General features: G+C 42.3%; 2 protein-coding genes across 2 annotated transcripts in view; one reads left to right on the top strand and one right to left on the bottom strand.

Moving 5' to 3' along the window:
• Positions 1-19,227, bottom strand: part of ccdc93 (CCC complex scaffolding subunit CCDC93) — a 48,501-nt gene extending 29,274 nt beyond the window's left edge. Inside the window, exons 1-7 of the mRNA XM_033617314.2 lie at positions 19,070-19,227; positions 18,520-18,633; positions 18,173-18,267; positions 10,720-10,831; positions 10,470-10,568; positions 7,641-7,697; positions 7,179-7,279 (exon numbers count right to left, since the gene is read on the bottom strand). Of these exons, the coding sequence (XP_033473205.1) occupies positions 7,179-7,279; positions 7,641-7,697; positions 10,470-10,568; positions 10,720-10,831; positions 18,173-18,267; positions 18,520-18,633; positions 19,070-19,156 (665 nt within the window). The 5' untranslated portion in view covers positions 19,157-19,227. The remainder of the gene's footprint in view (positions 1-7,178; positions 7,280-7,640; positions 7,698-10,469; positions 10,569-10,719; positions 10,832-18,172; positions 18,268-18,519; positions 18,634-19,069) is intronic.
• Positions 19,228-21,889: 2,662 nt separating this feature from the next.
• On the top strand, positions 21,890-24,590 carry LOC117248342 (U3 small nucleolar RNA-associated protein 14 homolog A). Its single transcript, XM_033613345.2, has one exon. It carries the CDS (start codon positions 21,965-21,967, stop codon positions 24,311-24,313), a length of 2,349 nt encoding a protein of 782 aa, XP_033469236.1. The 5' UTR covers positions 21,890-21,964; the 3' UTR covers positions 24,314-24,590.

Here is a 24,590-nt window from a genome sequence, read left to right as displayed (position 1 = left end):
GCGGGTACTCTGAACTGCTGTTCGGCGCATAAGCGCAGACAACAGTCAGGACCCGTTCCCCGACCCGAAGGCGCAGGGATGCAACCCTTTCGTCCACTGTCGGCTATCAGAAAGCCCACCCCAGCCCTCCGCCTCTCACCCGGACCAACTCCAGCAAAGGAGAGAGTCCAACCCCTCTCAAGGACTTGGGTTCCAGAGCTGGAACTATGTGTCGAGGTGAGGCCGACTATATCTAGCCGGTAGCGCTCAACCTCTTCCACAAGCTCCGGGTCCTTCCCCGCCAGAGAGGTGACATTCCATGTCCCAAGAGCCAACTTCCGTAGCCGAGGATCGGACCGCCAAGGCCCCCGCCTTGGTCTGCTGCTCGATCCACACTGCACCGAACCCTTCTGGATCCCTCTGCGGGTGGTGGGCCTGCAGGGGGACGAGCCCATGTAGCCGGTTCGGGCTGGGCCCGGCCGGACCCCATGGGCGAAGGCCTGGCCACCAGGCGCTCGCCCACGGGCCCCAACCCCAGGCCTGGCTCCAGGGCGTGGCCCCGGTAACCCTCCGGGCCAGGTACACCAACTCTTGTTATCTTCCATCATGAAGGATCTTCTGAACCGTTCTTCGTCTGACCCTTTGCCCAGAACCAATCTGCCATGGGAAACCCTACCAGGGGCGAAATGCCCCCGACAGCACAGCTCCTAGGGTCATTAGGGCACTCAAACTCCTCCACCACGATAAGGTGACGGTTCTCGGAGGAGCAAATTCGGAGTCAGTGTCACAAATACGTCGCAGACGTTGAAATTGTCCAAAAGGTATATTGTCCTTCAGCCACTTAGGGTGGAAGCTGTCAGCCCTTAATACTGTATTTTTATCTGTTGTTTTTCGATATACTGTGGTATGCAATTTGCCACACTCACCTTTGGAGATGGTCAAATCCAAAAAATTAATGCTGTTTTGAGAATATTCAATGCACAGTTTTATGTTTCTATTGTTAGTGTTTAAAAAATCATAAAACAATAAGAGTTCCTCCTCAGAACCTGTCCAAAACAACAAAATGTCATCAATATACCTCCCCCACCATTTTATCTTGTCATTATATCTGGTGTGAACGACTTCTTTTTCCCATAATCCCAAAAAAAGAGAGGCATAATTAGGAGCAAAACAGGCCCCCATAGCAGTACCTCTATCTTGAATATACAATTGAACTTTTTTGACTGAGAACATACAGCACAAGGGACGTGCTCTTCTGGAGTAGCTCTGCTCTTATCTTATGAGCATTGTGAAGGTCGGCTACAAGTTCAAGATGGAGAATGAAAGATCCAGTGAAGCATTCTCCTACACAAGTGAGCAAGGCAAAACATCATTGAAAGTCAGTCTTTATTTGATGGCATTTCTGATTCTCCTGATGTTGAACCAGATCTGAAAAAGACTTATTTTAAACTGAAAAAGATGGCAGAGAAAGAGATAAAACTTCACTGGAGTATTGTCAACCTGTCTGACTACTGGTGAGAGGGACATATTCCAAGAGGTCTAAGAATAAAGAAATTTCCCTCATTTGGAATGGAAGACACAAGAGTTTAAATCTAAATGGGAGGCCATCTTGAATAAACGTTCATCAGATCTCATCCTGTTAATTACTGAACAAAGCAAGAGAGAAAAAGAGGCACTTCAAGTTAAACTTAATGAGATAAAAACACAAATCTCCCAAATGAAAGATGACCAAAAGAAACTGCCTTTTGAAAACAAGCTTAAACAGGATCTTGAAGACTTAACCAACTGGGTGAAACAACAGAAAATAAAGAAATTCAAGCGAGACGAGAATGATTACAAAGAGGGCAAGGTTTACAAGTGGACCAAACCAGCACAACAACACAAACCACGACAGAGATCTGTGTCCTTTAACATGACCAGCAGTGATGAGGAATCTATCTCCAATCCCACTGCATCCTCCCCAGCTGCATCATCCACATCTGATTTTTTAGGCGAGTGGCCCAAACCCACAAGATCCATCATAAAAAGAAAAAAACAAGGAGGGGGAGGAGACGTACAAGAAAACTGACGTCAGGTGGAGCAACAACAGCGGCGGAGCCTGAGGAACAAAAACACACGGTAATCAACATATCTAAAACATCTCTCACCCCGGATATGGTCAATGTGTTGTCTAAAAGGCTTTCTTTCTCACCCACCCATCATACCGATGAATTCAGTACCAAGGTGGATCTATTCAAGTTCTACGGTAGACTTCATCTAAAAGTATGGTACCATCAAAATACTCCAAGAAATGTTACAACAGCCCCTAGCTCTCATTTCAGGCCTAAATCTCACTTCATGCCACCTAGTTCAAATGCTACTTTGACAGCTTTCACTAAAAAGGTAGATTTTGACATTGAAAATTTGTTCTCAAAACATGAAAAAACTGTTCGAGAAATTGAACAATCTGGAGTATTATCACAAACTGTCCTCTAATCCTTTGGAAAACATGCAGAAGAGAATGGGAAAGATGCTGTCCACAGCAAAGGAGGCTGGTTGGATTACCAAGCAGGAGCATGATTTCTTGTGGTGTGAACATCCTAGGATACCCACTTTTTACATGCTCCCTAAGGTTCATAAACATCTTGAATCTCCTCCAGGGAGGCCTATTATATCATCCAATGGATCCCTTACAGAGCCTGCTTCTCAATTTGTGGACTTTCATATCAAGCCTTTCGCCCAACAACTGCCCTCATATATTCAGGACACTACTCATGTTTTAAAGGCACTTCATGAAATGATAATTCCTCCTGATTGTTTTTTGGTAACTTTAGATGTAGAGTCCTTGTATACCAACATTAACCATGATGATGGACTAAATGCTCTAGAATATTTTCTACAGAGCAGGCCTATGGACTCTTTGCCTCCTTCTGAATTCATTCTACAGCTCACTGAATTGATTCTTAAAAATAATGTATTCCTCTTCCAAAATCAATTGTATATTCAAGATAGAGGTACTGCTATGGGGGCCTGTTTTGCTCCTAATTATGCCTCTCTTTTTTTGGGATTATGGGAAAAAGAAGTCGTTCACACCAGATATAATGACAAGATAAAATGGTGGGGGAGGTATATTGATGACATTTTGTTGTTTTGGACAGGTTCTGAGGAGGAACTCTTATTGTTTTATGATTTTTTAAACACTAACAATAGAAACATAAAACTGTGCATTGAATATTCTCAAAACAGCATTAATTTTTTGGATTTGACCATCTCCAAAGGTGAGTGTGGCAAATTGCATACCACAGTATATCGAAAAACAACAGATAAAAATACAGTATTAAGGGCTGACAGCTTCCACCCTAAGTGGCTGAAGGACAATATACCTTTTGGACAATTTCAACGTCTGCGACGTATTTGTGACAATGACTCCGAATTTGAAAATCAGGCAAAAATTATGTCAAACAGATTTGCAAATAGAGGCTACCAGGCTAAGATTGTTCAGAGTGCTTACAAAAAAGCCCAATCTATACCTAGATCTGAGCTCTTGATGACAAATAAACAAAAATTTTCAAAACCAGAGCAAATTTACTTTGTCACACAATATAGTTCTTTTGCAAACTCTGTAAAAAAGATTGTGCATTCTAATTGGAGTTTAATCAAGAGTGACCCTCTGCTCAGAGAGGTTTTTCCTGTTCCTCCTCAAATCAGTTTTAAAAGGGCCCCCACTTTACGTGACAGGCTGGTGCCTAGCCATCTCTCTGCTTCAGATAAAAAAACTTGGCTTCATCGACCTGTGAAGGGTACTTATAAATGTGGCTTGTGCAAACATTGTGCCAATATCAAAGAATGCAAACAATTCAGTAACTTTAACACTAACAAGGTTTATGACATCAAGTCATTCATTAACTGTAATACTACGTTTGTGGTCTATCGATTGTCCTGTACCTGTGGTTGTTTTTATATAGGCCGCACTAAGCGACGTTTAAAAGACTGAGTCTCTGAGCATAAGTATGCTATTAGAAAAGCAAACTTTGATTACCCAATGGCTAAGCACTTTTATGAAGCACATGACAGCAATCCTGGCTCACTCATGGTTGAAGGCCTAGAAAGTATTCAAAAAAACATTAGAGGTGGTGACAGACTCAAATTACTTTTGCAGAGAGAGACTTTTTATATTTACCAAATGAAAGCCACTATCTATCCAGGTCTAAATGAAGACACTGATTTCAGTCCTTTTTGTAACTTTTTTCTATCATTACAGATGCAGTGTTTTTTCTTTCTTTTTCTCTGTATTTAATTGTTTAACAATTGGTGGAGCCATCTATTGGTCATGATCTGTTATTTCTCATGTTTTTATTGTCCTCCTACCTACCCAGGTGATTCCAATCATCCTATGTAAGGAGCTCCTCCTACCTACTCAGGTGTTCCTAATCATCCTTTGTAAGGAGCATTAGTGTGCTGAGGGTTACACCCTGAAGAAGGCTTTTGTGCCGAAACGTGTGGGCTGTAACCCACTTTCATCATGTTTTAACCTTTTCTATATGAAACAGTCATTTTTTAAATAAAGGCTTTCTATACATTTAAAGAAGAGTGCCTTGGATTTCCCTTTTTTGATATCAACATTCCCACCAAAGAGCACCTTCGTCACATGATTAGATGAACCTTCTGAGCACTCTGACTGACACTTTTGACTGATAGTGAAATTTCATTTTGATGTAGAGTGACTGGTAGCTTAACTCACTACATTCTCCAAGTAGCTTGCCCAACACTGATTGCGATTTTAAATATGTTGCCATATGCTGAGTATTGTGATACAATATATTGCAATATATTGCGATTTATCAACTTTTTTCAACTGTTAATTATGCCCCTAAAGAAAACTTTGTCAACATCTGTTTTATCTAAATAGATAAAGTTTTCAGTCTGTTCATGATATTAATAATTTATATAAAATAAAATAGAAAATATTGTGATACTATGCTGTATCAATTTTTCCCCCACCACTACTACTTGTCTCACAGGTTCCCTCGAATCGTGGCTATGCCTGTGTCATGGGTACTCAACTCAACTCAACTCAAACTTTATTTATAAAGCACATTTAAAACAACCAAGGTTGACCAAAGTGCTGAACAGGTCAATAGAAATAAACAAGCAAATACAATGAGGTACCCAATAGTACACCACAATAATAACCATAAGATACATAAAATACAATACAATAAAATAAAATACAAGAGTTATAAAATAAGATCAAAATAAGATAAAATGTTTGGGTGTCCAGCTCAACCTGAGTTAAAAGCCTGAGAGAAGAAGTGGGTTTTAAGAAAAGACTTAAAAACCTCTAGGGTCTGGGCAGACCTAATGTGCAGGGGCAGGCTATTCCAGAGCCTAGGGGCAGCCGCCCCAAAGGCTCTGTCACCTCTGGTCTTCAGCCTAGTCCTAGGAGTAGCCAGTAATAGCTGACTGGCTGATCTCAGGGCTCTGGAGGGAGCATGAAAGTGCAGGAGTTCAGTTAAATAAGGGGGTGCCAGCCCATTTAGGGCTTTAAAAACAATCAATAAAATCTTAAAATCAATTCTAAAACGCACTGGAAGTCAGTGGAGCGAGGCCAAGATTGGTGTGATGTGTTCGTGTTTACGCTTTCCAGTGAGGAGGCGGGCTGCTGCGTTCTGGACAAGCTGTAGACGGTGTAGCAGTGACTGGTCAATACCGACATAAAGCGAGTTACAGTAGTCCAGACGTGAGGTTATAAAAGCATGGATTACCCTCTCTAGATTTTGGGGGGAGAGATAGCCCTTTACTTTAGCTAAGAGCCTGAGTTGATAAAAGCTGGTTTGTATTACTGATCTAACTTGTTTATCGAATTTAAAAGCACTGTCAAAGGTCACACCGAGATTTTTAACAGAGGAACGGATGTTAGGAGTGAAGGGGCCCAGAAAATCAGCGGAGTAATCGGAGGGGTCACATCCAAATATAATGATCTCTGTTTTATCCTCATTGAGATTTAAAAAGTTAGTGTCCATCCAGGATTTGACATCTTTGACATCTAAACATTCTAGCAGTGGCTGTACAGAATCCTTGCTAATGGATTTAAGGGGCAGATAGATCTGTACATCATCTGCAAAACAGTGAAAAGGTATGTTGTGTTTCTTAAAAATCAACCCTAATGACAGCATGTAGAGCAAGAAGAGGATGGGGCCCAAAATGGAGCCTTGGGGGACACCGGAGGTGAGAGGAGCCGTAGCTGAGTTGAATTCCCCTAAGTTAACTGAGAAGCTCCGATCAGTGAGGTAGGACTGAAACCAGTGTAGTGGTTGTGCTGCTGCTGTGGTCCTGCCTGATGCCTACTAGTACAGCTGTTATTATTAGTCATACTTCTATTATCATAACAAACATGATTGGTATTGTCACATATTTATACTATCATACAGCAATATATACTTTAACGTATATGCTATCATGAACTACTATTGATATTATTCATATTTCTATAATTATTGTTATTGTTGTTACTGTCATTACTGTTGTTGCTGTGCATCTGTCTGTCTCTCCCTCTCTCTACAAATCATTTTGTCATTGTTATTATGTTGATCTGTTCTGTACACAACATCTATTGCACATTGGCCCGTCCTGGAAGAGGGATCCCTCCTCAATTGCTCTTCCTGGGGTTTCTCCCATTTTTTGCTTCATTAAGATGTTTTTTTGGAGGGAGTATTTCCCTTATATGCTGTGAGGGTCCAAGGACAGAGAGATGTCATAGGCTGTAAGGCCCTCTGAGGCAAATTGTGATTTGTGATATTGGGCTTTAGAAATAACACTGAATGCAAGTGAACTGAATTAAACAACTCATTAATTGAATGAAATGCACCAGTGTAATCAAAGTCAGATATACTCTGGCCCTAATGATAGGACATGGATATTACAAGCCTATGAACTTACATATTCACAAAGTCGGCATTGTTTTCGCCAGCTGTCCACCCTGCCTTTAGCAGCTGCAAATGTGTTGCTTTCAGACTGATTATGTGTAACCTGTTCATATTTCTATGATATTATAGTTTGCTCTTCCAACATAAAACATGCCACTCTGCTGCCAGTGGACTTGTTGATGTTTGTGACTGGTCATATGCTACATGCACTCATGGCTAGATTGGGAAAACGAAAAGATCTCCTGGGTATGTTGAAGTTGCTTCTTAGTATAGGCCCCTGATGTGAAATCTTACCTGCCATATTCCAGCAGAGTGGAGTGAACCCTAGACTCCTCGTCCAGCAGCTCCCCTGCATCCCTCTGCCTCCTGTACTTCCTCTGGGGTTTGTACACTTCCTGTAATACACCACATTGCTCATTCAGGTCATAGGAATTTTTATGCAGTGTAGAAATAAAGTAACGGATGAGCTGGAAAACTTCTCAGAAACTGCTTGTACTCATTGCTTTTAAACATGCAGTATAAATAGTCATCCTAGTAATTCAAATATGCTTTTACTTAATTTTTTTTTTTTTTGAAAATTACTAAAATTCAATTCATCCATTTAGCAAATTAGTTGGTGATTAATTTAAAAGTTGAAGATTAATGGATTAATTTTCAACTTTTAAATTAATCGCCAACTAATTTGCTTTAGTTACATAATTAAGTAGTTACATTATTAATTCAATGTATATGATGCCTGATGGTGTAGCAACTCACCAATACATCCAGAACTGCTCTCACAGCCTTGTCTTTCCTCTGGAGGAACTCTTCATCCTGGACCACAGGGTTTCAGCATATGTCAACACCAGCTCTACTTAGAGAACAATTTATGTCATACAGCCTAACAACTTTTTGGTTTTCATGGTAAACTGCCAACCAATGTGGGAAATTACTACCACATAAATAATACAAAATAATTTTGACTTTTATTATCTTTGTATCTCATAATTTTGACTTAAAAGGGAACTACACCCATTTTCAAAATTCATGTTATTCCTATGGTCTTAGACAGTCCAAAAATATAAGCCAATATGAATATCTCTCTCCTAAAGCCAAAAACGAGAGTACTAAAGTAGAAAGTCTGGAGCTGCTCCATAGACAATGAATGATGAAAAATGTTTTAGATATCAGTGGTTCCTTACTGATGGGTCGCAGTCCAAAAGTGGGTCACAGGCCCATTCAGATGAACCACAAGGGACTTGAAAATGTGTCAAGTTTGTAAAAAAAACACATTTTGTTTTTAAGTACAGTGAATGTCCAGCACAGAGCTTTTATCTTGAAGTGCCATTTTCTGCTGTCGAGTCAGTGACTAACTGACAGCTACTTAACAGAGACAGCAAACTAGCTCAAAGACATAGCAGAACGCAAGTATGATGCTGAATGTATTAAACTGTGGGACCTTGTACTAATGACTAAGAAGAAATCTGGACCCATTGGCTAGACCTGTTGGGAACCACTGTTCTAGATGACACTGAGAGCACCCAGGGAAATGTTCTGAGTGTATGAGTACATTTCCTGTTTCACAACTGAGAACACTTCAACAATGTAAAGCTCATTTGGGTATAACAAAGAAAACAAACATTCTGTGGGTCCACAAAATCAGTCCCATTCATTGTCTATTGACCAAATCACCGTGACTTAGCACTAACAACAACAATCAATTCTGGGTAGAAAACTGGCAGTTGATTAAAATTGCAGAAATATGTAAAATCTGCAAACTTGTTGTTCTGTAGTCATTTTCAGCTGTAACTGTAATGTTTAAAGATATATGGGTAGACATGGTGGTCCTACCTATGTGACGTTTCTGCTGTGCTTATTATATGTACTTTGTTGCTTTGTTCTACCAGCACATAAGCTCAGCAATGTTCTGCTGTGGATAGGACTGCAGCAAATCATATTTTAGCCACCTGAAAAAAATCCATATTAATGAAAAGTGTACGCTATATTTGAATGTTTGCTCCGCTTTTACCTAACACTTTGACAGATCGGCACAGCAGTAGACCAGTATGGAGCTTTATCCCTATCTTTATTCAAGAGAGTGGTCTATCAGTTTGAGAGCATTATTTATTGATTTCACATTCAAAAACCCTGCCTTCGCACTCAAATAGTCTCTGCTTGCACTTGGATCTACTCTGTTTCTGCTCAAACTGTGTGCTCGCACTCAGATACCATGTTGCTCGCACTCAGATACCATGTTGCTGGCACAGGTTTCCTGCTCGAGCTTCGGCTTTTCTCCTCGCGCTCAAACTGTTTCTGTGCGCTCGCGGAATTTCTGCTCTCAGATTTCTGCCCTGCGCTTGGATTTTTTTGTGTAACAACCCTGTCAAAATCCCCCAACCAACAGAACGCCAGATTTACTGTTGACCAGTGAAATGATCCCTGCCTCTTTGTGGGCACGCTCACTTTAGTTTTAGAGCGTCCCGTCCGGGCAGGTACTCTTTAACCGGGTTCATCCACTCCGACCCTCCAGGGCTTTATTAAATGTTCTTCCCTTGCTTTCTTTACCACTTTTGGAATAAAGGGCCTGTTAATTTACACACATGCGCCATATATAGCGTTGGTGTCATGACTGCCCAGAAGTACCTGAACATCCGAGCCGTGGCGGCACACAGGTATGTGACGTGTCAGAGGCGAAACAAACCGTTCACATTTCTCGCTTTGTGGCAGGTAACGGTCCACAAACCTCACTGCACTCAAGGGACTGTTCTTAACTTATCAGGGGAGGAGGGTGGCTGGTTGATTTTTATTTTATTTATTTATTTTATTTTGACCTCCCCCGGTAGCCACAAATATTTTTTCTTAAGGTTTTTGATGTGACTGGTGGAAAATGCATGACCCTTCACCATGAATTAGATTTTTAAAATTTAGTTGAGTTCATCTGATGAACTCAGCTAAGTGTGCCAGGTGACCCAACATTTTGTTGTTTTCCTATTAAATGTGTTATGTAAAATTTTCACTGCGCTCTTTCTGTGCTCCTAAATCTTTTCAAAATCTTCATTTTTACTTTAAGTAGTTATAATTACATGTTAATCACTTATTGATGCTGTTTTTGAAGTATGAATAAGTCAATAAGTATTTATTCCACTGAAATATCATTGATGTATTATAGAAAAGTGATTTATCTTTTTATAAATGACAAAAGGCACATCTGCCTCATTTTTGCTGTGGTATCGTGATACTACTCAGAACCGTGATACTTTCACTGGTATCATACCGTGGGTCCCAATTTTGGTACCGTGACAACACTAGAAGGGGTACCAACAATGGTAACGGTTAGGAATGGTTCCATCGGTACTATCCACAAGTTTTCGAAGGGGAAACGGAAAAATAGCGTACCGAACTGAACCGTACCATACTGCTCAGTGGAAATGGAGTTTTAAGTTCCCAAATCAGACAAACTGTACCTATCAATGTTCCAGCATTCAAATAACTGATCAAAATAGTAATTTCTCTTGTTCTCTTTAACTTGTCCATCATCTAGATGTCAGTCCATTAACAGCTTCAACTCAGCTTTGGCTCTATGACTGACTGGTACTGTATAGTTACCTCTGGGAGGCTGTGGGTCTTCTGGAACTGAGAAATGGAGTAGGCTCTCACATAATCACCCATCTCCTCCCTGGTCTCTATGGCTCGCTTCACCAACCACTTGTAGGGGGCACAACATACAGCTGATCAGATACATGAATAAATCAGTATGAATTCTGTACACTTCACACTTTCATAACTTATAATTTTTTTATGCTGAATGTTAATATGAAGAGTCTGTATCTTGGTTTAGGATTAGAAATTCTCTCACCTGTATTACTGGAAAAATGTGGATAAAATCCAGCCCTTGGATTTGATGAGGCTCCAGGCGATGAGGACACTTCATCTTCGGTAGCACAGACACTATTTTTTCTGTCAGAGCTCTGCAAAGAGAAAGACAACGCAAAAGCAGAAACGGGATATTCAGAGGTCCATGTAACAAGAGAGAGCCAAACAGGCCTACCAAACAGACCGAATTTCGGTAAAGTTCAAACAAGAAGACTAAAAATGCAGGACGCAAAATATCAGTATAGATAAATACAAATTAAAAGACCAAAAACAACAAATGCAACTAAAGCAATAAAACAAGATGAAACAGAAATAAGATAAATAAATCTTAATAAAAAGACAACATCACATAAAAGCAGGTCTATAAAAATGGGTTTCAAGAAGTGATTTAAAACAAGTCACTGATTGTGCGAGCCTTATCTCCTCAGGCAGGTCGTTCCAAATCCAAGGGAACGTGATGGCAAAACCCTCTTAACCATTAGATTTAAGCCTCTACTTTAGAACGGCCAGAAGGGCTCCACCTAAGGATCTAAGGCTATGAGCTGGCTCATATGGGGTCAACATTTCTGCAACATAGCTTGGGGCCAGACACAGATAAGCTTTAAAAGTGATCAGGAAATTCTTAAAATCAATTCTAAAGCACACAAGAAGCCAATGGAGAGGAGCCAGGATAGGGAGGAAGCCTAGCTGCTGCATTCTGAACTAGCTGGAGGTGAGAGAGTGACTTTTAGTTAGGGGTGGGCCATATGGCTGAAAAATATATCACAATATAGCTGGTTCATATTGATCGATAACGCTAGTTATTGATATTTTCTTTACTACCTATTTAAAATAAGGACCAGGAGAAAATAAATAAATTTTAAAACATCTATTTTAAACTCAATAGTTTTCTTCTGATTTCAATCACAGTCATCAGTCAAGGCACACAGAGGAAAATGTAATGTCAACACAACCATTAGAAAACACTCAAATAAATGACCATACACAAGATGGTATAAAAACTACTACTCGACATTTTCGTCGTTAACTGCACTCATTCTTGCTACTCACTCCACTCTGTGTTGTGTTCCAGAGTGTTGCCAGATCTTGGGCAACCAAGACCAGCAACCAAAATTACTTTACAAATACTTTATATTTATAGCCCTTGAACTCTACCAAACCAACTAGCCTACCAAAAACGTGGAAAGAATAAATGAATGAATGAAAATGAAAGTAAAGAAGTTGCATATAACGAGTCATTTTACTTTCACTGTAATAGTGCTGGTATGCTGAACAAGATCTGAATGATGGGTACATATTTCACACAGAATCTGAATCTGCGCACTGCCTTTGAATCACCCCTCTCTTGAAGTTGAATCTTTTAATCCTCTTTCTTTCTACAAATCTTTATTGTATTCTTTCCATATTTCGCCCACTTGTTAGCGAAATCCATCCATCCATTTTCATCCGCTATCAGGGGCCGGGTCGCGGGGGCAGCAGGCCGAGCAAAGCACCCCAGACATCCCTCTCCCCGGCAACGCTTTCCAGCTCCTCCTGGGGACCCCAAGACATTCCCAGGCCAGACGAGATATGTGATCCCTCCAGCATGGGTCTGCCCCGGGGCCACCTACCAGTGGGACCTGCCCAGGACACCTCCAGCGGGAGGCGCCCAGGAGGTATCCTAGTCAGATGCCCGAACCACCTCAACAGATCCCTTTTGATGCGAAGGAGCAGTGGCTCTACTCCAAGCTCCCTCCGGATGTCCGAGCTCCTCACCCTATCTCTAAGGCTGAGCCGAGCCTCCCCACGGAGGAAACTCATTTCCACCGCTTGTATCCGCGATCTCATTCTTTCGGTCACTACCCAGAGTTCATGACCATAGGTGAGGGTTGGGATGTAGGTGGACCAGTAAATCGAAAGCTTTGCTTTCCGGCTCAGCTCCCTCTTCACCACGACGGACCGGCGCTGCGTCCGCATCACTGCAGAAGCCGCACCGACCTGTTAGCGAAATAACCTCCATTAATTGAGCAATTTAAATGTTAAAAGTCTCACTGACTGACCATCACCTGTAGGGCTGTCAATGAATATTCTAAATTCGAATTTGAAAAAAAAAATGGACCTTTGAATGTGAAAACTGATATTCGATTGTGGAGGAAAAAAAAAACACCACCGCAGCTGTCCTCTTTGCGAGTGGGCGTTGGCATCAGACACGCATTTCTCCACGCTGGTCGACAAGCGGTCCTGCTCCCAGCTGTTGTCTCCGTCACCCGGCTTGACACATTCGCTCGTGGCTCGCGCAGAAAATAGACCAGACGCTGAAGCGATCGCTGCAGGGCGTGAGCTGGTCACGGTCTGGCGCTTCGAGGCTATTCGCAGCGCTTCCACAGGCGGTGTGGCCATGGGTCAGAGAGGGGGGGACGAGCGAGAGGTCCGCGGTCGTTTATAACGTAATGTTATAATTGTTTTATGTGTTTTAATGTGTAGGTATGTAAATGTTTTCAAAGACGTTTATGTTGAAATAAAAATACCTACAAGTAGTTATGTTTCCTTGTATTAATACATACAGAAGTATGTTTCCTTGTATTAGTTTGCCCTCTTGTGGATATAATGCGGAAAAAAAAATTTGAATGGTTCGAACCTATGAGTTATTTTTAGAAGGAATATTCGAACGTCATTTTTGAGCAATTTTGACAGCCCTAGTCACCTGTGTGTATGTGGAGAGGGACGGAGGGAGCGGAGCTGTGGAAACATCCTACAGTCCGACATACTATCATGAGTTTAAAAAACTTATTAGATGGATATATATAGCGAAAAGGCGACGTTTAGAGAGCAAACCCAAATAAGCAACTCCACTTTAGAAACAAGCCCAAAAAAAACCCCCTGCAACCCGCGACTACCAATATTTGTAAGCGACTTTACAAAAAACAAGCCCAAAGTCTCAGGCTTATAAGCAAACCTGGCAACCCTGGTTGTACACGAGGATGGCGCAACCAAACCTGACGTTGTTAGCTGTTTGCGTGACACCGTTGCTAGGTTACCAGGGAGCAAGTGAGTGTGTTCATGCAACCAACCTTGCACAGTCCGACTCTGACCCCCAAATTCCACCAGATGCGTGTGGGTTGCGTCTGCGCTCCAGAATGGCAGTGGAGCTGATTCGTCTCAATTCTAGTCAATGTGTGTGCTTCCACCGGCTGTGGCTGTGCTGCGTTCCGGCTTCGTCACAGCTGTGGCGCTCCGGAACCCTCCGCAACAGATACACAGGACTTCTATTTTTGCCGGACGCCGGAGCACAATGCAGCAATTCAGCACAGAGCAGATCGTGCGGGGCAGGAAGTCGTGCACAGAAACAAAATAAAACATCTGGTTAATTTTCAAAATAAAATACACAGTGTTCACAGCGGATCATATTTCACTGCACTACACCTTAAAAACTACATAATGGGCGGAGGCAGGCCTGAAGTCAACAGGCCAGAGGTTTTCAGACATCATTTCACCCCGCTGACACCATGGACGAGGAAATGTTAATCATGGAGGTGCACCGAGATGTCTTCCTACTACTCCTCTGGTTTTGTGGTTCTGTTTATAGAAACTACATCTTGTTATATCGCGCGATAATGTGTGAATTCGCAAGATCTTGTGGGTTCTCGTGACTCCCGCTGTCCGGCGGAGCTGCACCGCTCCGCACAGCAAACGCAGCCGTTGGGTGTTGATGGACGGCGGAGCACACAGCGGATAATGAGCACAGCCATTCCGCAATGGACACACGTCCAGTGGAATTCCGGCGTAAGGGTAACTTTCCTCATGTTTTTTCCCGACAGAATACAGTAACATTATCAAACGTTATATCGAACGTTTTTTCTATCGATGGCGCATAAGTCTTTATCGCGAGATGATATGTTATCGTTTTATATGCCCCGTCGTCCCTGTTCATTGTCCCTGGGCCCCGCTTCCGTATTTCAATGGCCTCCCTGATCCAGCGCCGGTATTTGTTGTCCTCATTGCTCTCCCACACCTGGAGCAGCATCCTGGAGAGGCGGCGGACGGACAGCAGGTGGAGTGACCGTCCTGTCAGTTTTTGACAGGACGGTCACACCTCCCTAATATCAGCTGATTGACAGATCAGCTGATAAAGACGCATCACAACCACCACCAAATGACACTTCTGAGGAAGGCGGAAGTTTCTGCCAAAACAAGTCAAGGTATGTAATATCCTAACATGTCTGAGAAAAAAAGAACAACTAAAGTCATTATCATAAACTAAAGACATAATGAACACCATTGAACCAAACTAACTAAAGATTGTGAAAGAGTACACTGGGGCTGCGCTAGATGAAAAAAAAAAAAAGTAAAACAATATGATAAACATACTGTAGTTTGATAAATGATCCCTTTTCAATGATTATATTCACTAACAAGTAAAACTGACTACATCATGTAACCCCTGCACAGCTGGCTATAAAGCCAGTTCAGTCAGGACCACTTCAGTCAAAGAAAACTTTATCCCTAGTTGCAGTTTGATATTTGGCAGTATGGTTCTGTTCTGGGACCTCTCTGTCCTTCCACGAGCCTACATGGAGAGCTACAGGAAGAGAGAGCACACCTCTCCACCCTCCCTGTGCCTATGTGGAAAGCCGAAGGCAGAGAGAGCACACCTCTCTGCCCTCCATGCACCTACACAGCAGCCTAAGGCAGAGAGAGTAGCAGCAAAGACCCCCCCCCCCCCCCAAAACTACATGTCTTGACCAGTTGGGTGTCGATATAGGGTCAAGTTGCGCCACATAACGCATACCAGTGTGTATCTCTCTTCTCTCATTCTCTCCGCACAGCTCCGCCCCACTCACTCACAGTTTCTCCATCAACGACAGAGAGCTGCTCCTCTGTTTAATCTGTATCTGTCTCTATATCGATTCAAACAGTATCGATAAAAACGGTATTGTCTAAATCAATATAGTGCTTGAGCATATATCGATATATTGTAAAAAATCGATATACCGCCCAGCCCGCGTCAAACACAGCATAAAAACGGAGGAGCTGGGGTTAAGTAGGGCACCTGCAATGAGATTTGCTAATTGGTTGCATAGAAAGGAATCACGTGATCCATCAGCTGACTTCCCTCTATCAATCAGCTGATTGAGCTGCTTGAGATCAGCTGATGTACAGTACAGGCCAAAAGTTTGGACACACCTTCTCATTCAATGCGTTTTCTTTATTTTCATGACTATTTACATTGTAGATTCTCACTGAAGGCATCAAAACTATGAATGAACACATGTGGACTTATGTACTTAACAAAAAAAGGTGAAATAACTGAAAACATGTTTTATATTCTAGTTTCTTCAAAATAGCCACCCTTTGCTGTGATTACTGCTTTGCACACTCTTGGCATTCTCTCCATGAGCTTCAAGAGGTAGTCACCTGAAATGGTTTTCCAACAGTTTTGAAGGAGTTCCCAGAGGTGTTTAGCACTTGTTGGCCCCTTTGCCTTCACTCTGCGGTCCAGCTCACCCCAAACCATCTGGATTGGGTTCAGGTCCGGTGACTGTGGAGGCCAGGTCATCTGCCGCAGCACTCCATCACTCTCCTTCTTGGTCAAATAGCCCTTACACAGCCTGGAGGTGTGTTTGGGGTCATTGTCCTGTTGAAAAATAAATGATCGTCCAATTAAACGCAAACCGGATGGAATGGCATGTCGCTGCAGGATGCTGTGGTAGCCATGCTGGTTCAGTGTGCCTTCAATTTTGAATAAATCCCCAACAGTGTCACCAGCAAAACACCCCCACACCATCACACCTCCTCCTCCATGCTTCACAGTGGGAACCAGGCATGTGGAATCCATCCGTTCACCTTTTCTGCGTCTCACAAAGACATGGCAGTTGGAACCAAAGATCTCAAATTTGGACTCATCAGACCAAAGCAGAGATTTCCACTGGTCTAATGTCCATTCCTTGTGTTTCTTGGCCCAAACAAATCTCTTCTGCTTGTTGCCTCTCCTTAGCAGTGGTTTCCTAGCAGCTATTTGACCATGAAGGCCTGATTGGCGCAGTCTCCTCTTAACAGTTGTTCTAGAGATGGGTCTGCTGCTAGAACTCTGTGTGGCATTCATCTGGTCTCTGATCTGAGCTGCTGTTAACTTACGATTTCTGAGGCTGGTGACTCGGATGAACTTATCCTCAGAAGCAGAGTTGACTCTTGGTCTTCCTTTCCTGGGTCGGTCCTCATGTGTGCCAGTTTCGTTGTAGCGCTTGATGGTTTTTGCGACTCCACTTGGGGACACATTTAAAGTTTTTGCAATTTTCCGGACTGACTGACCTTCATTTCTTAAACTAATGATGGCCACTCGTTTTTCTTTAATTAGCTGATTGGTTCTTGCCATAATATGAATTTTAACAGTTGTCCAATAGGGCTGTCGGCTGTGTATTAACCTGACTTCTGCACAACACAACTGATGGTCCCAACCCCATTGATAAAGCAAGAAATTCCACTAATTAACCCTGATAAGGCACACCTGTGAAGTGGAAACCATTTCAGGTGACTACCTCTTGAAGCTCATGGAGAGAATGCCAAGAGTGTGCAAAGCAGTAATCAGAGCAAAGGGTGGCTATTTTGAAGAAACTAGAATATAAAACATGTTTTCAGTTATTTCACCTTTTTTTGTTAAGTACATAACTCCACATGTGTTCATTCATAGTTTTGATGCCTTCAGTGAGAATCTACAATGTAAATAGTCATGAAAATAAAGAAAACGCATTGAATGAGAAGATGTGTCCAAACTTTTGGCCTGTACTGTAGCTGGGGTGTGAGCTGAGCTTGACATCATGGCCTGCCTTAACAAACGGTATGCTCAATTTATTGTAATATACATCTGTTGTCTTGATTCACTGCCTGTCACACTGTGGATCACATTCATTTGTGGTCACTCTGTGTCAGACTGTACAATATCAAATTTGAGGCAAGTCAGTCTGTGTGATGAATGCCTGATGAATCAGCACATTATGTACATAGAGAAAAATGATAGCAGACACACATCATGTGTGTTATGTGTGAATGTCATTCATCTGTGCTGCTCTTACTTTTGAAAATGCAGCAAAGAAAAATCAAGCTTTGGTCAAAATGCTGTTTCACTTTTTAACTGACATCAAAGTGGTGCTTACATTGCTTCATCAGCATATTCAGTATATATTCAGTATATTCTATGAATACGTCTATGAATGTCATATTCTGATGGTTGGTTAGTAGACTTGGGCTGTAGCCATAGTCCACATGTAAGAATTTGTTTTCAAATTTCTAACACTGGTCGAGTTTTTGTCCTCACATTGCAATCTAGGGTCACTGTTTTGGATTAATGATCAAAGACTTCACCACACTTCTCTCCAAACTGTCATCGTTCATCTGGGAAAGCTCAAAATTACAGTGTATGGGAACTTCAGGAACAACTAGCCAACTGAAAAACGACTTACATTTTCTGACCAATGGTTGAGTTTTCCTGAAAAAGAAGATCCACATCAATGTCAAAGTTACATGTGGTGATGCACCAGGTCATACCCCCGACCACCTAAAGAGGAGACAAGTAGGAAACAAGTTGAGTGAGTGTGGAGGTTTAAAAATCAGTGGCACTGTTTACTGCGTGAAGCTTCCTGAACTCATTGATCTATTGGAACTTGAGTTCACAGTTTAGCAAAACTTGTATCTTAATCATCTGGTCTAACAAAAGTAACAAGTAATGCCCTCTTTCGCATGAATCAGGGCGTTTTCATACACATGATGGGACCAGCAGGGAGAGAGCTCAAAAAGGTCCTGTGTGTACCTTATCAAAAGGTGACAAGCCTTTAATCCGTGCTCTAAAGTATCCAGCCACCAGCAGGAGCTCCAGGATCTCCGCCAATTTGACGCTTTGCTCCTCATCCTCTCGGGTTTCCACCTGGGAGCCAAACACACACCGTCTTTATCATCACCATCAGCATCATCATCATCATGATCATCTACCTCTGAAGAAAACCAGTGTCCACCCGGGCCGCTGTAGTGCTCTCGGGCAAGACACTGAATCCCACCCAGCAGCAGACGTGCAGTTTAATAACTCAAGATAGCTAACGTAACTAAATGTCTGAGGAAGAAGCCAAGTAGTGCGGTGGGGACGTTTCCGTCAGCCGTCACGAAGTTGCCTTCCGACTATTTTTTTTAAACTGTTCTTGAATTGACTATGGAGACAAAATTAAACCTCACCCGTTATGAGCTAACAAGTACCGTCAGCTCCATCGTTAGCTAACCAGCCTCCGGGTGGTTACAACCCGTTACAGGCGGTTTTTACAGTCAGAGCCTCGTCACTCTGTTGGAATTCTGATTTAAATACTCTTTACCTGAATGAGGTTGCCTTCTTGGTCATACTGAGCACCTATTTTAGACCCAGTTCTCACTTTGTGGAAAACAGACGCAGCCGCCGCCATGATGAACTAAAGTGTTGACGATGACAGATCACATGACTTCTTCTTCTTCTTCTTCTTCTTCTTCTTCTTCTTCTTCTTCTTCTTCTTCTTCTTCTTCTTCTTTTTCTTCTTTCTTTTTATGGCGGTTGGCAAACAACTTTTCAGGTGCATTACCGCCACCTTCTGGACTGGAGTGTGGAACAGAATTATACTATGTATTAAATTTTTTTTAACAAGCCCTGTTGCTTCCAAAAACCTAAAAATCTCTCCAAATACAACATCCCCTGAGTTTCTTCTCAATATATCTGCTACATTAAATGGTATCTTATTTCTCTGACATGCTGCTTTGAGTGTGTTTCTCTGTGTTTGGTACTTTGGACACTGAAAGAGGATATGTTCTACTGTTTCTCCTGACTCACAATGTTCACAATTTCCTGTTTCATGTTTCTGTATTATGAATAATGTGCTATTTAACCCCGTATGACCAAATCTCATGCGTGATATGATGTCTTCTTCTTTGCTGCTCCTTTGACATTCTCTCATTTCTCCAACATTCCTTTGTATATTGTAAAAATGTCGACCTCTGCTCTCTCTGTCCCATTGCGTCTGCCATTTCTTCTTCATCTCTGATTTTACTATACTTTTAATCTCGGCTTTACTGTATGTTACAACCATTGATATTTGTTCTTTTCTTGTTGCACTCTTGGCATACTTATCGGCCAGTTCATTCCCCTCAAATCCTATATGTGCTGGAACCCAAATGAACTTGATCTCAACTCCTGCTCTCTTTATTCCCTATAATATATGTGCTATCTCGAATATTATATCTTGTCTTATATCTGACTGAATCTGTTTTATACTGACCAATGCACTACTGGAATCTGATGCTATCAGCACTTTACCTGGTCTGACTTCATGTACCCAGTTCAATGCCATATGAATGGCCAGTAGCTCTCCTGTGTATATTGCTAAATCATCATTGACTCTTTTATTCAATACAATATTTAAATCTGGAACTACAAATGCTATTCCCACTCTGTTTTGTCCTGATTTGGATGCATCTGTATATACTTTAATAAACTGACTGTATTTCTTATTTATATATTTGTTCACTTCACTCACACTCACACTTTTCCCTTTTTCTTTCTTTAGTAATCTCAAATCGATAATAGCCTCTTCCAGTGTCCAAGGTGGGACAATAGAAAGTGGAACTGTTTTGCTCATATTTTTATCAGCTATCCTACTTTCTTTAACCCGGTTTTCAATTGTCCATCCAAAACTTTGTACCTTTCTTCTTTCTTTCTCTTGACACGGCTTTAAAATATTCTGAGCTGGATGGTTTTCTCCATGTCCCCTTAAATGTGCCCAATATATCAATGATATCTGCTCTCTTCTGATTTCTAGAGGCATTTCACCCATCTCTACTTGCAAGGCTGACACTGGAGTGGTTTTCTTTGCACCATAACACACTCTTAGTGCTTGATACTGTATGCTATCCAGTTTTTTAACATTGTTTTTGATGCAGATTCATATACTATACAACCATAATCTAATACTGACCTGATTAAACCAATATATACCGTTTTCAATGATGCTCTATGTGCGCCCCAATCTCTTCCTTTCAAACACCTAATAATATTCAATATCTTTTTACACTTTCCTACTACTTTTTTAATGTGTTTTCCAAGTAATCCTTTTGTCAAACCACATCCCTAAATACTTAAAACAATCCACTATTTCTAAATCTTGCTCATATAACTTAAGATTGACTTGATTTTGTATTCTCTTTTTGGTGAAGACAACCACTTTTGTTTTATTAACTGAAAATCTAAAGCCCACTTCAATGCCCAAGCTTCTGCCTTTCCAATAGCCTCCTGCAATTTCCCAACAACAAATGCAATATTTCGCCCCCTTTTCCACATAGCCCCATCATCTGCAAATAACGAAACACCAATAGAACTGCATACGTTACTAAATATGTCATTTATCATGATTGAAAACAAAATCGGACTAATAATACTACCTTGAGGGGTTCCATTCTCAACTGTGTAGTTTTCACTCAAGTTTTTACCCACCCTTACTGATATCTTCCTGTTAGTTAGAAAATTCTTGATCCATCTAAATATTTTCCCTCTTATTCCCATATGATATAATTTAACAGATCACATGACTGTAACATGTGACAGCCAAATAGTCTTTGTCATTGACCCCTAATTTTGAATGTGGCTCCACACAATAAATAGTATTATAATATGGATAATATTATGTGATATTTGAATCTATAATTCATGTTTTAAGCGCGTGATAAATGTAACGAGGAGCACACACATGGAGACAACATATCATGCACGCGCACTACCAGCCAGCAGAGGGAGCACCGAGATTACAAAAAACAACACAGATAGGAACTAAAATTCATGCGTGTTATTATGAAATATACATTTTAGGATGGTACACATATATCATTCTTCCAACACATAGGCCTATACATATTAAAACATATTATCTCCCCAGCCTGCTCCCTTCCAGGGTCCTCTACACTGCCCTCTTTTTTCCTTTATTTTTACACATTTGAATTTATTTGTAATTATAAGTCTCATATTTTCGTTGTCAGTCGTTGTTATTTACAAACATCTCTGCACATTTATATTTTATCATTGTTGCATTTCTTTTAAATATGATCAATAGAGAAAGATGAAAAAAGATAGAGGATCAAAGAGATATTTTACGACAGTGCTGCTCATATTACGGCGATTACTTTACGATAACGGCTCGGTTTACGGCACACGTGTGTACACTCCTATCCAGTTCGACGGTGTTTACTCCAGCATGGCTAAAGTTTTCAAGAAAAAAGTGAGTAAAAAGAGTCTCAAGATGAGCTCCGAGGGTACAGATGAGGTCGCAGCAGTAAGGCAAGATGTAGACTACGACGACGACGACGTGAATCTAAATGAAGTGGATGAAAATATCACCAGTGAAGAGGAAGAGGATGGCGGCGAAAATGAACGAAAACGCCAAAAGCTGCTGGAAGCCATCAGTGCTCTCGGTGGCAAGAGAAAGAAAACGCTGGGAGAGAGATCAGAGGCGGGCGTCCAGATGTCTGAGTTTACTGTCAACGCGGAGAGGGAGGGCGACAAAATCGACCTGTTGGACCTGATCGGGACCGTGGAGAAAACCCCCGCTGTTCCAGCGAAGACAAAGAAGCAGCTGAAGAATCTGCAGCATCGCAAAAAGACCATTGAGTGCCCTCTCAGCAAGCAGGAGAGTGAGAGGATCCAGAGAGATGTGGCATTTCAGAAGGCAGCCACAGAGGTGACCCGATGGAAAGGTATCATCAAACAGAACCAGAGGGCCGAGCAGCTGGTCTTCCCCCTGAACCAGGAGCCCTCTTCCCCTAAACCCATAGAGAGGGTTGTGACCAGCTGGAAAGCACAAACTCAGCTCGAACAGGAGATCTTTGCCCTCTTGTCTGCAAACAAGCAGCCCATCAATGACCCCATCCTAACCCCTGCTGAGGAGGCTTCAATGAGAGCAATGAGCCTGGAAGAGGCCAAGATCCGACGCGCAGAGCTGCAGAAGGCTCGGGCCCTGCAGTCCTACTACGAGGCAAAGGCACGAAGAGAGAGGAAGATTAAAAGCAAGAAATACCACAAAGTGCAGAACAAAGCCAAGCGAAAGGAGTTTCTAAAGCAGTTCGATGAGATGGTGAATATGGACCCTGGCGCTGCCTTAGATGAGCTGAATAAGATGGAGCTGGCCAGGATGCAGGAAAGGATGTCGCTGAAACACCAGAACAGTGGCAAGTGGGCCAAGTCGAAGGCGATCATGGCTAAATATGACGAAGGGGCTCGTAAAGCCATGCAGCAGCAGCTGGAGATGAACAAAGAGCTGACGCAGAAGCTGGTGACCTCGCTTAATAATGAGGAAGAGGGAGAGGTGGAGAAGGAAGCAGGTGAAGCGGAGGTTCTGCCTGATTTTGTAAATGATGCAGAACAAGGACTGGATACTTCAAATCCCTGGATGAGAGGCAAGCTCTCTGAAGATTCCACAGTAAAAGAGATAAGTGACACTGTGGATCTAACATCAGAGGGGCCTGGAGCAGCCGAAGAAGAAGAGGATGAGGAGGAAGTTGAGGAAACAGAAGAGGAAGCGCTTCTCAGAAAGTTTGACAGCAGGAGGAAACTGCGTCAGGCTCAGGAGACTGACACAGTATCTGTGATAGCTGAGAATGATGAGGAGACTGAAGCTGCAGCAGAGGACCCAGATATATCAGACAAAGAGGAAGAAGAGCGTTCAGAGTTTACAGGCCTTTTCAGAGGAATAACAGACAGTTGTCGGGAGGCTGAAACCGAGAAGGCTGAGGCAGCTGCAGATGCCAGCCAAATGGACACTGCAGCTCAGCTGGAGGAAGGGCTGACGAGGGTCAGGACTCTGGAGGACATGGAGCTCCTCAGTCAGGAGAAGTCAGCCACTGATGAAGCACCTGTTCAACCCCAGCAGCCCCCAGCCACAGAAAACCTGACATCTGCAACTCAAAAGGCAGGAAAAACCAGAAAAAGGAAGAGAGGGATCGAGCTGAAAAAAATTCTCACCAAAGAGATAAAAGTCATCCAAGTTCCGCTCGCCCCAACCATCGAGGAAACTGAGGACCCAGATGAAAAGGTGGACCAGAGGGGGCTCATTAAAGAGGCCTTTGCCGGAGACGATGTCATCTCAGACTTTCTTAAGGACAAGAGGAAGCAGGAAGAGGCAGGGAAGCCAAAGGTGGTGGACCTGTCGCTGCCTGGGTGGGGCGAGTGGGGAGGGAAGGGCCTCAAGCCGTCCCGCAACAAACGCAGGAGGTTCAGGATCAAAGCAGCACCGCCTCCACCCAGGAAAGATCAACACCTGCCCAGCGTCATCATGTCAGAGATGAGAAACAGCTCTATCAGCCTCCACCAGGTGAACTCTCTGCCCTTTCCCTTCAAGAACCATGCACAGTTTGAGAGCACCATCCGCTCCCCACTGGGCCGCACCTGGAACACTGAGCGGACTGTCAAAAAGATCAGTAAGCCCAAGATTGTCACCCAGCTGGGCGCCATCATCGAGCCCATGGCTCGGGAGGAGCTGACAAAGGACAGGAAGCAGGTGGCCACTGGGAATAAAAATAGTGTGGACTCGTGGAAAAGAAAACATTAGTAACAACTAACACTGAAATGCTCCCTGGTTAAAAGTCAATAAAAAGAAACCACTGCAGCAGGTTGTTAGTAATTCTCCTGTGTGGCTCTGTGTGTGATGCTTCAGTTCATGTTGTGAGAATATTTCAATATTTACAGAGCTGAAATTATGTGTTTGACAGTGTTTTTTTCCGGAGCCTTTCATATTGTATATTTGATAATATAATATGTTAAATCAAATTTAGAAATCAACTAAGCAGTGAAGAATATTTGAAATAAATTCTATCTTTGGAATTAAA

The sequence above is a fragment of the Epinephelus lanceolatus genome, chromosome 14 (assembly GCF_041903045.1).
Source record: "Epinephelus lanceolatus isolate andai-2023 chromosome 14, ASM4190304v1, whole genome shotgun sequence".
Classification (NCBI taxonomy): domain Eukaryota; kingdom Metazoa; phylum Chordata; class Actinopteri; order Perciformes; family Serranidae; genus Epinephelus; species Epinephelus lanceolatus.
The sequence above is the reverse complement of the archived record's forward strand: the minus strand, read 5'-3'. Positions and strand labels throughout refer to the sequence as shown.

What these genes read in the sequence shown, in the direction of transcription:
- LOC117248342 (XM_033613345.2), top strand. Translation starts at nt 21,965, where the DNA reads ATGGCTAAAGTTTTCAAGAAAAAAGTGAGTAAAAAGAGTCTCAAGATG.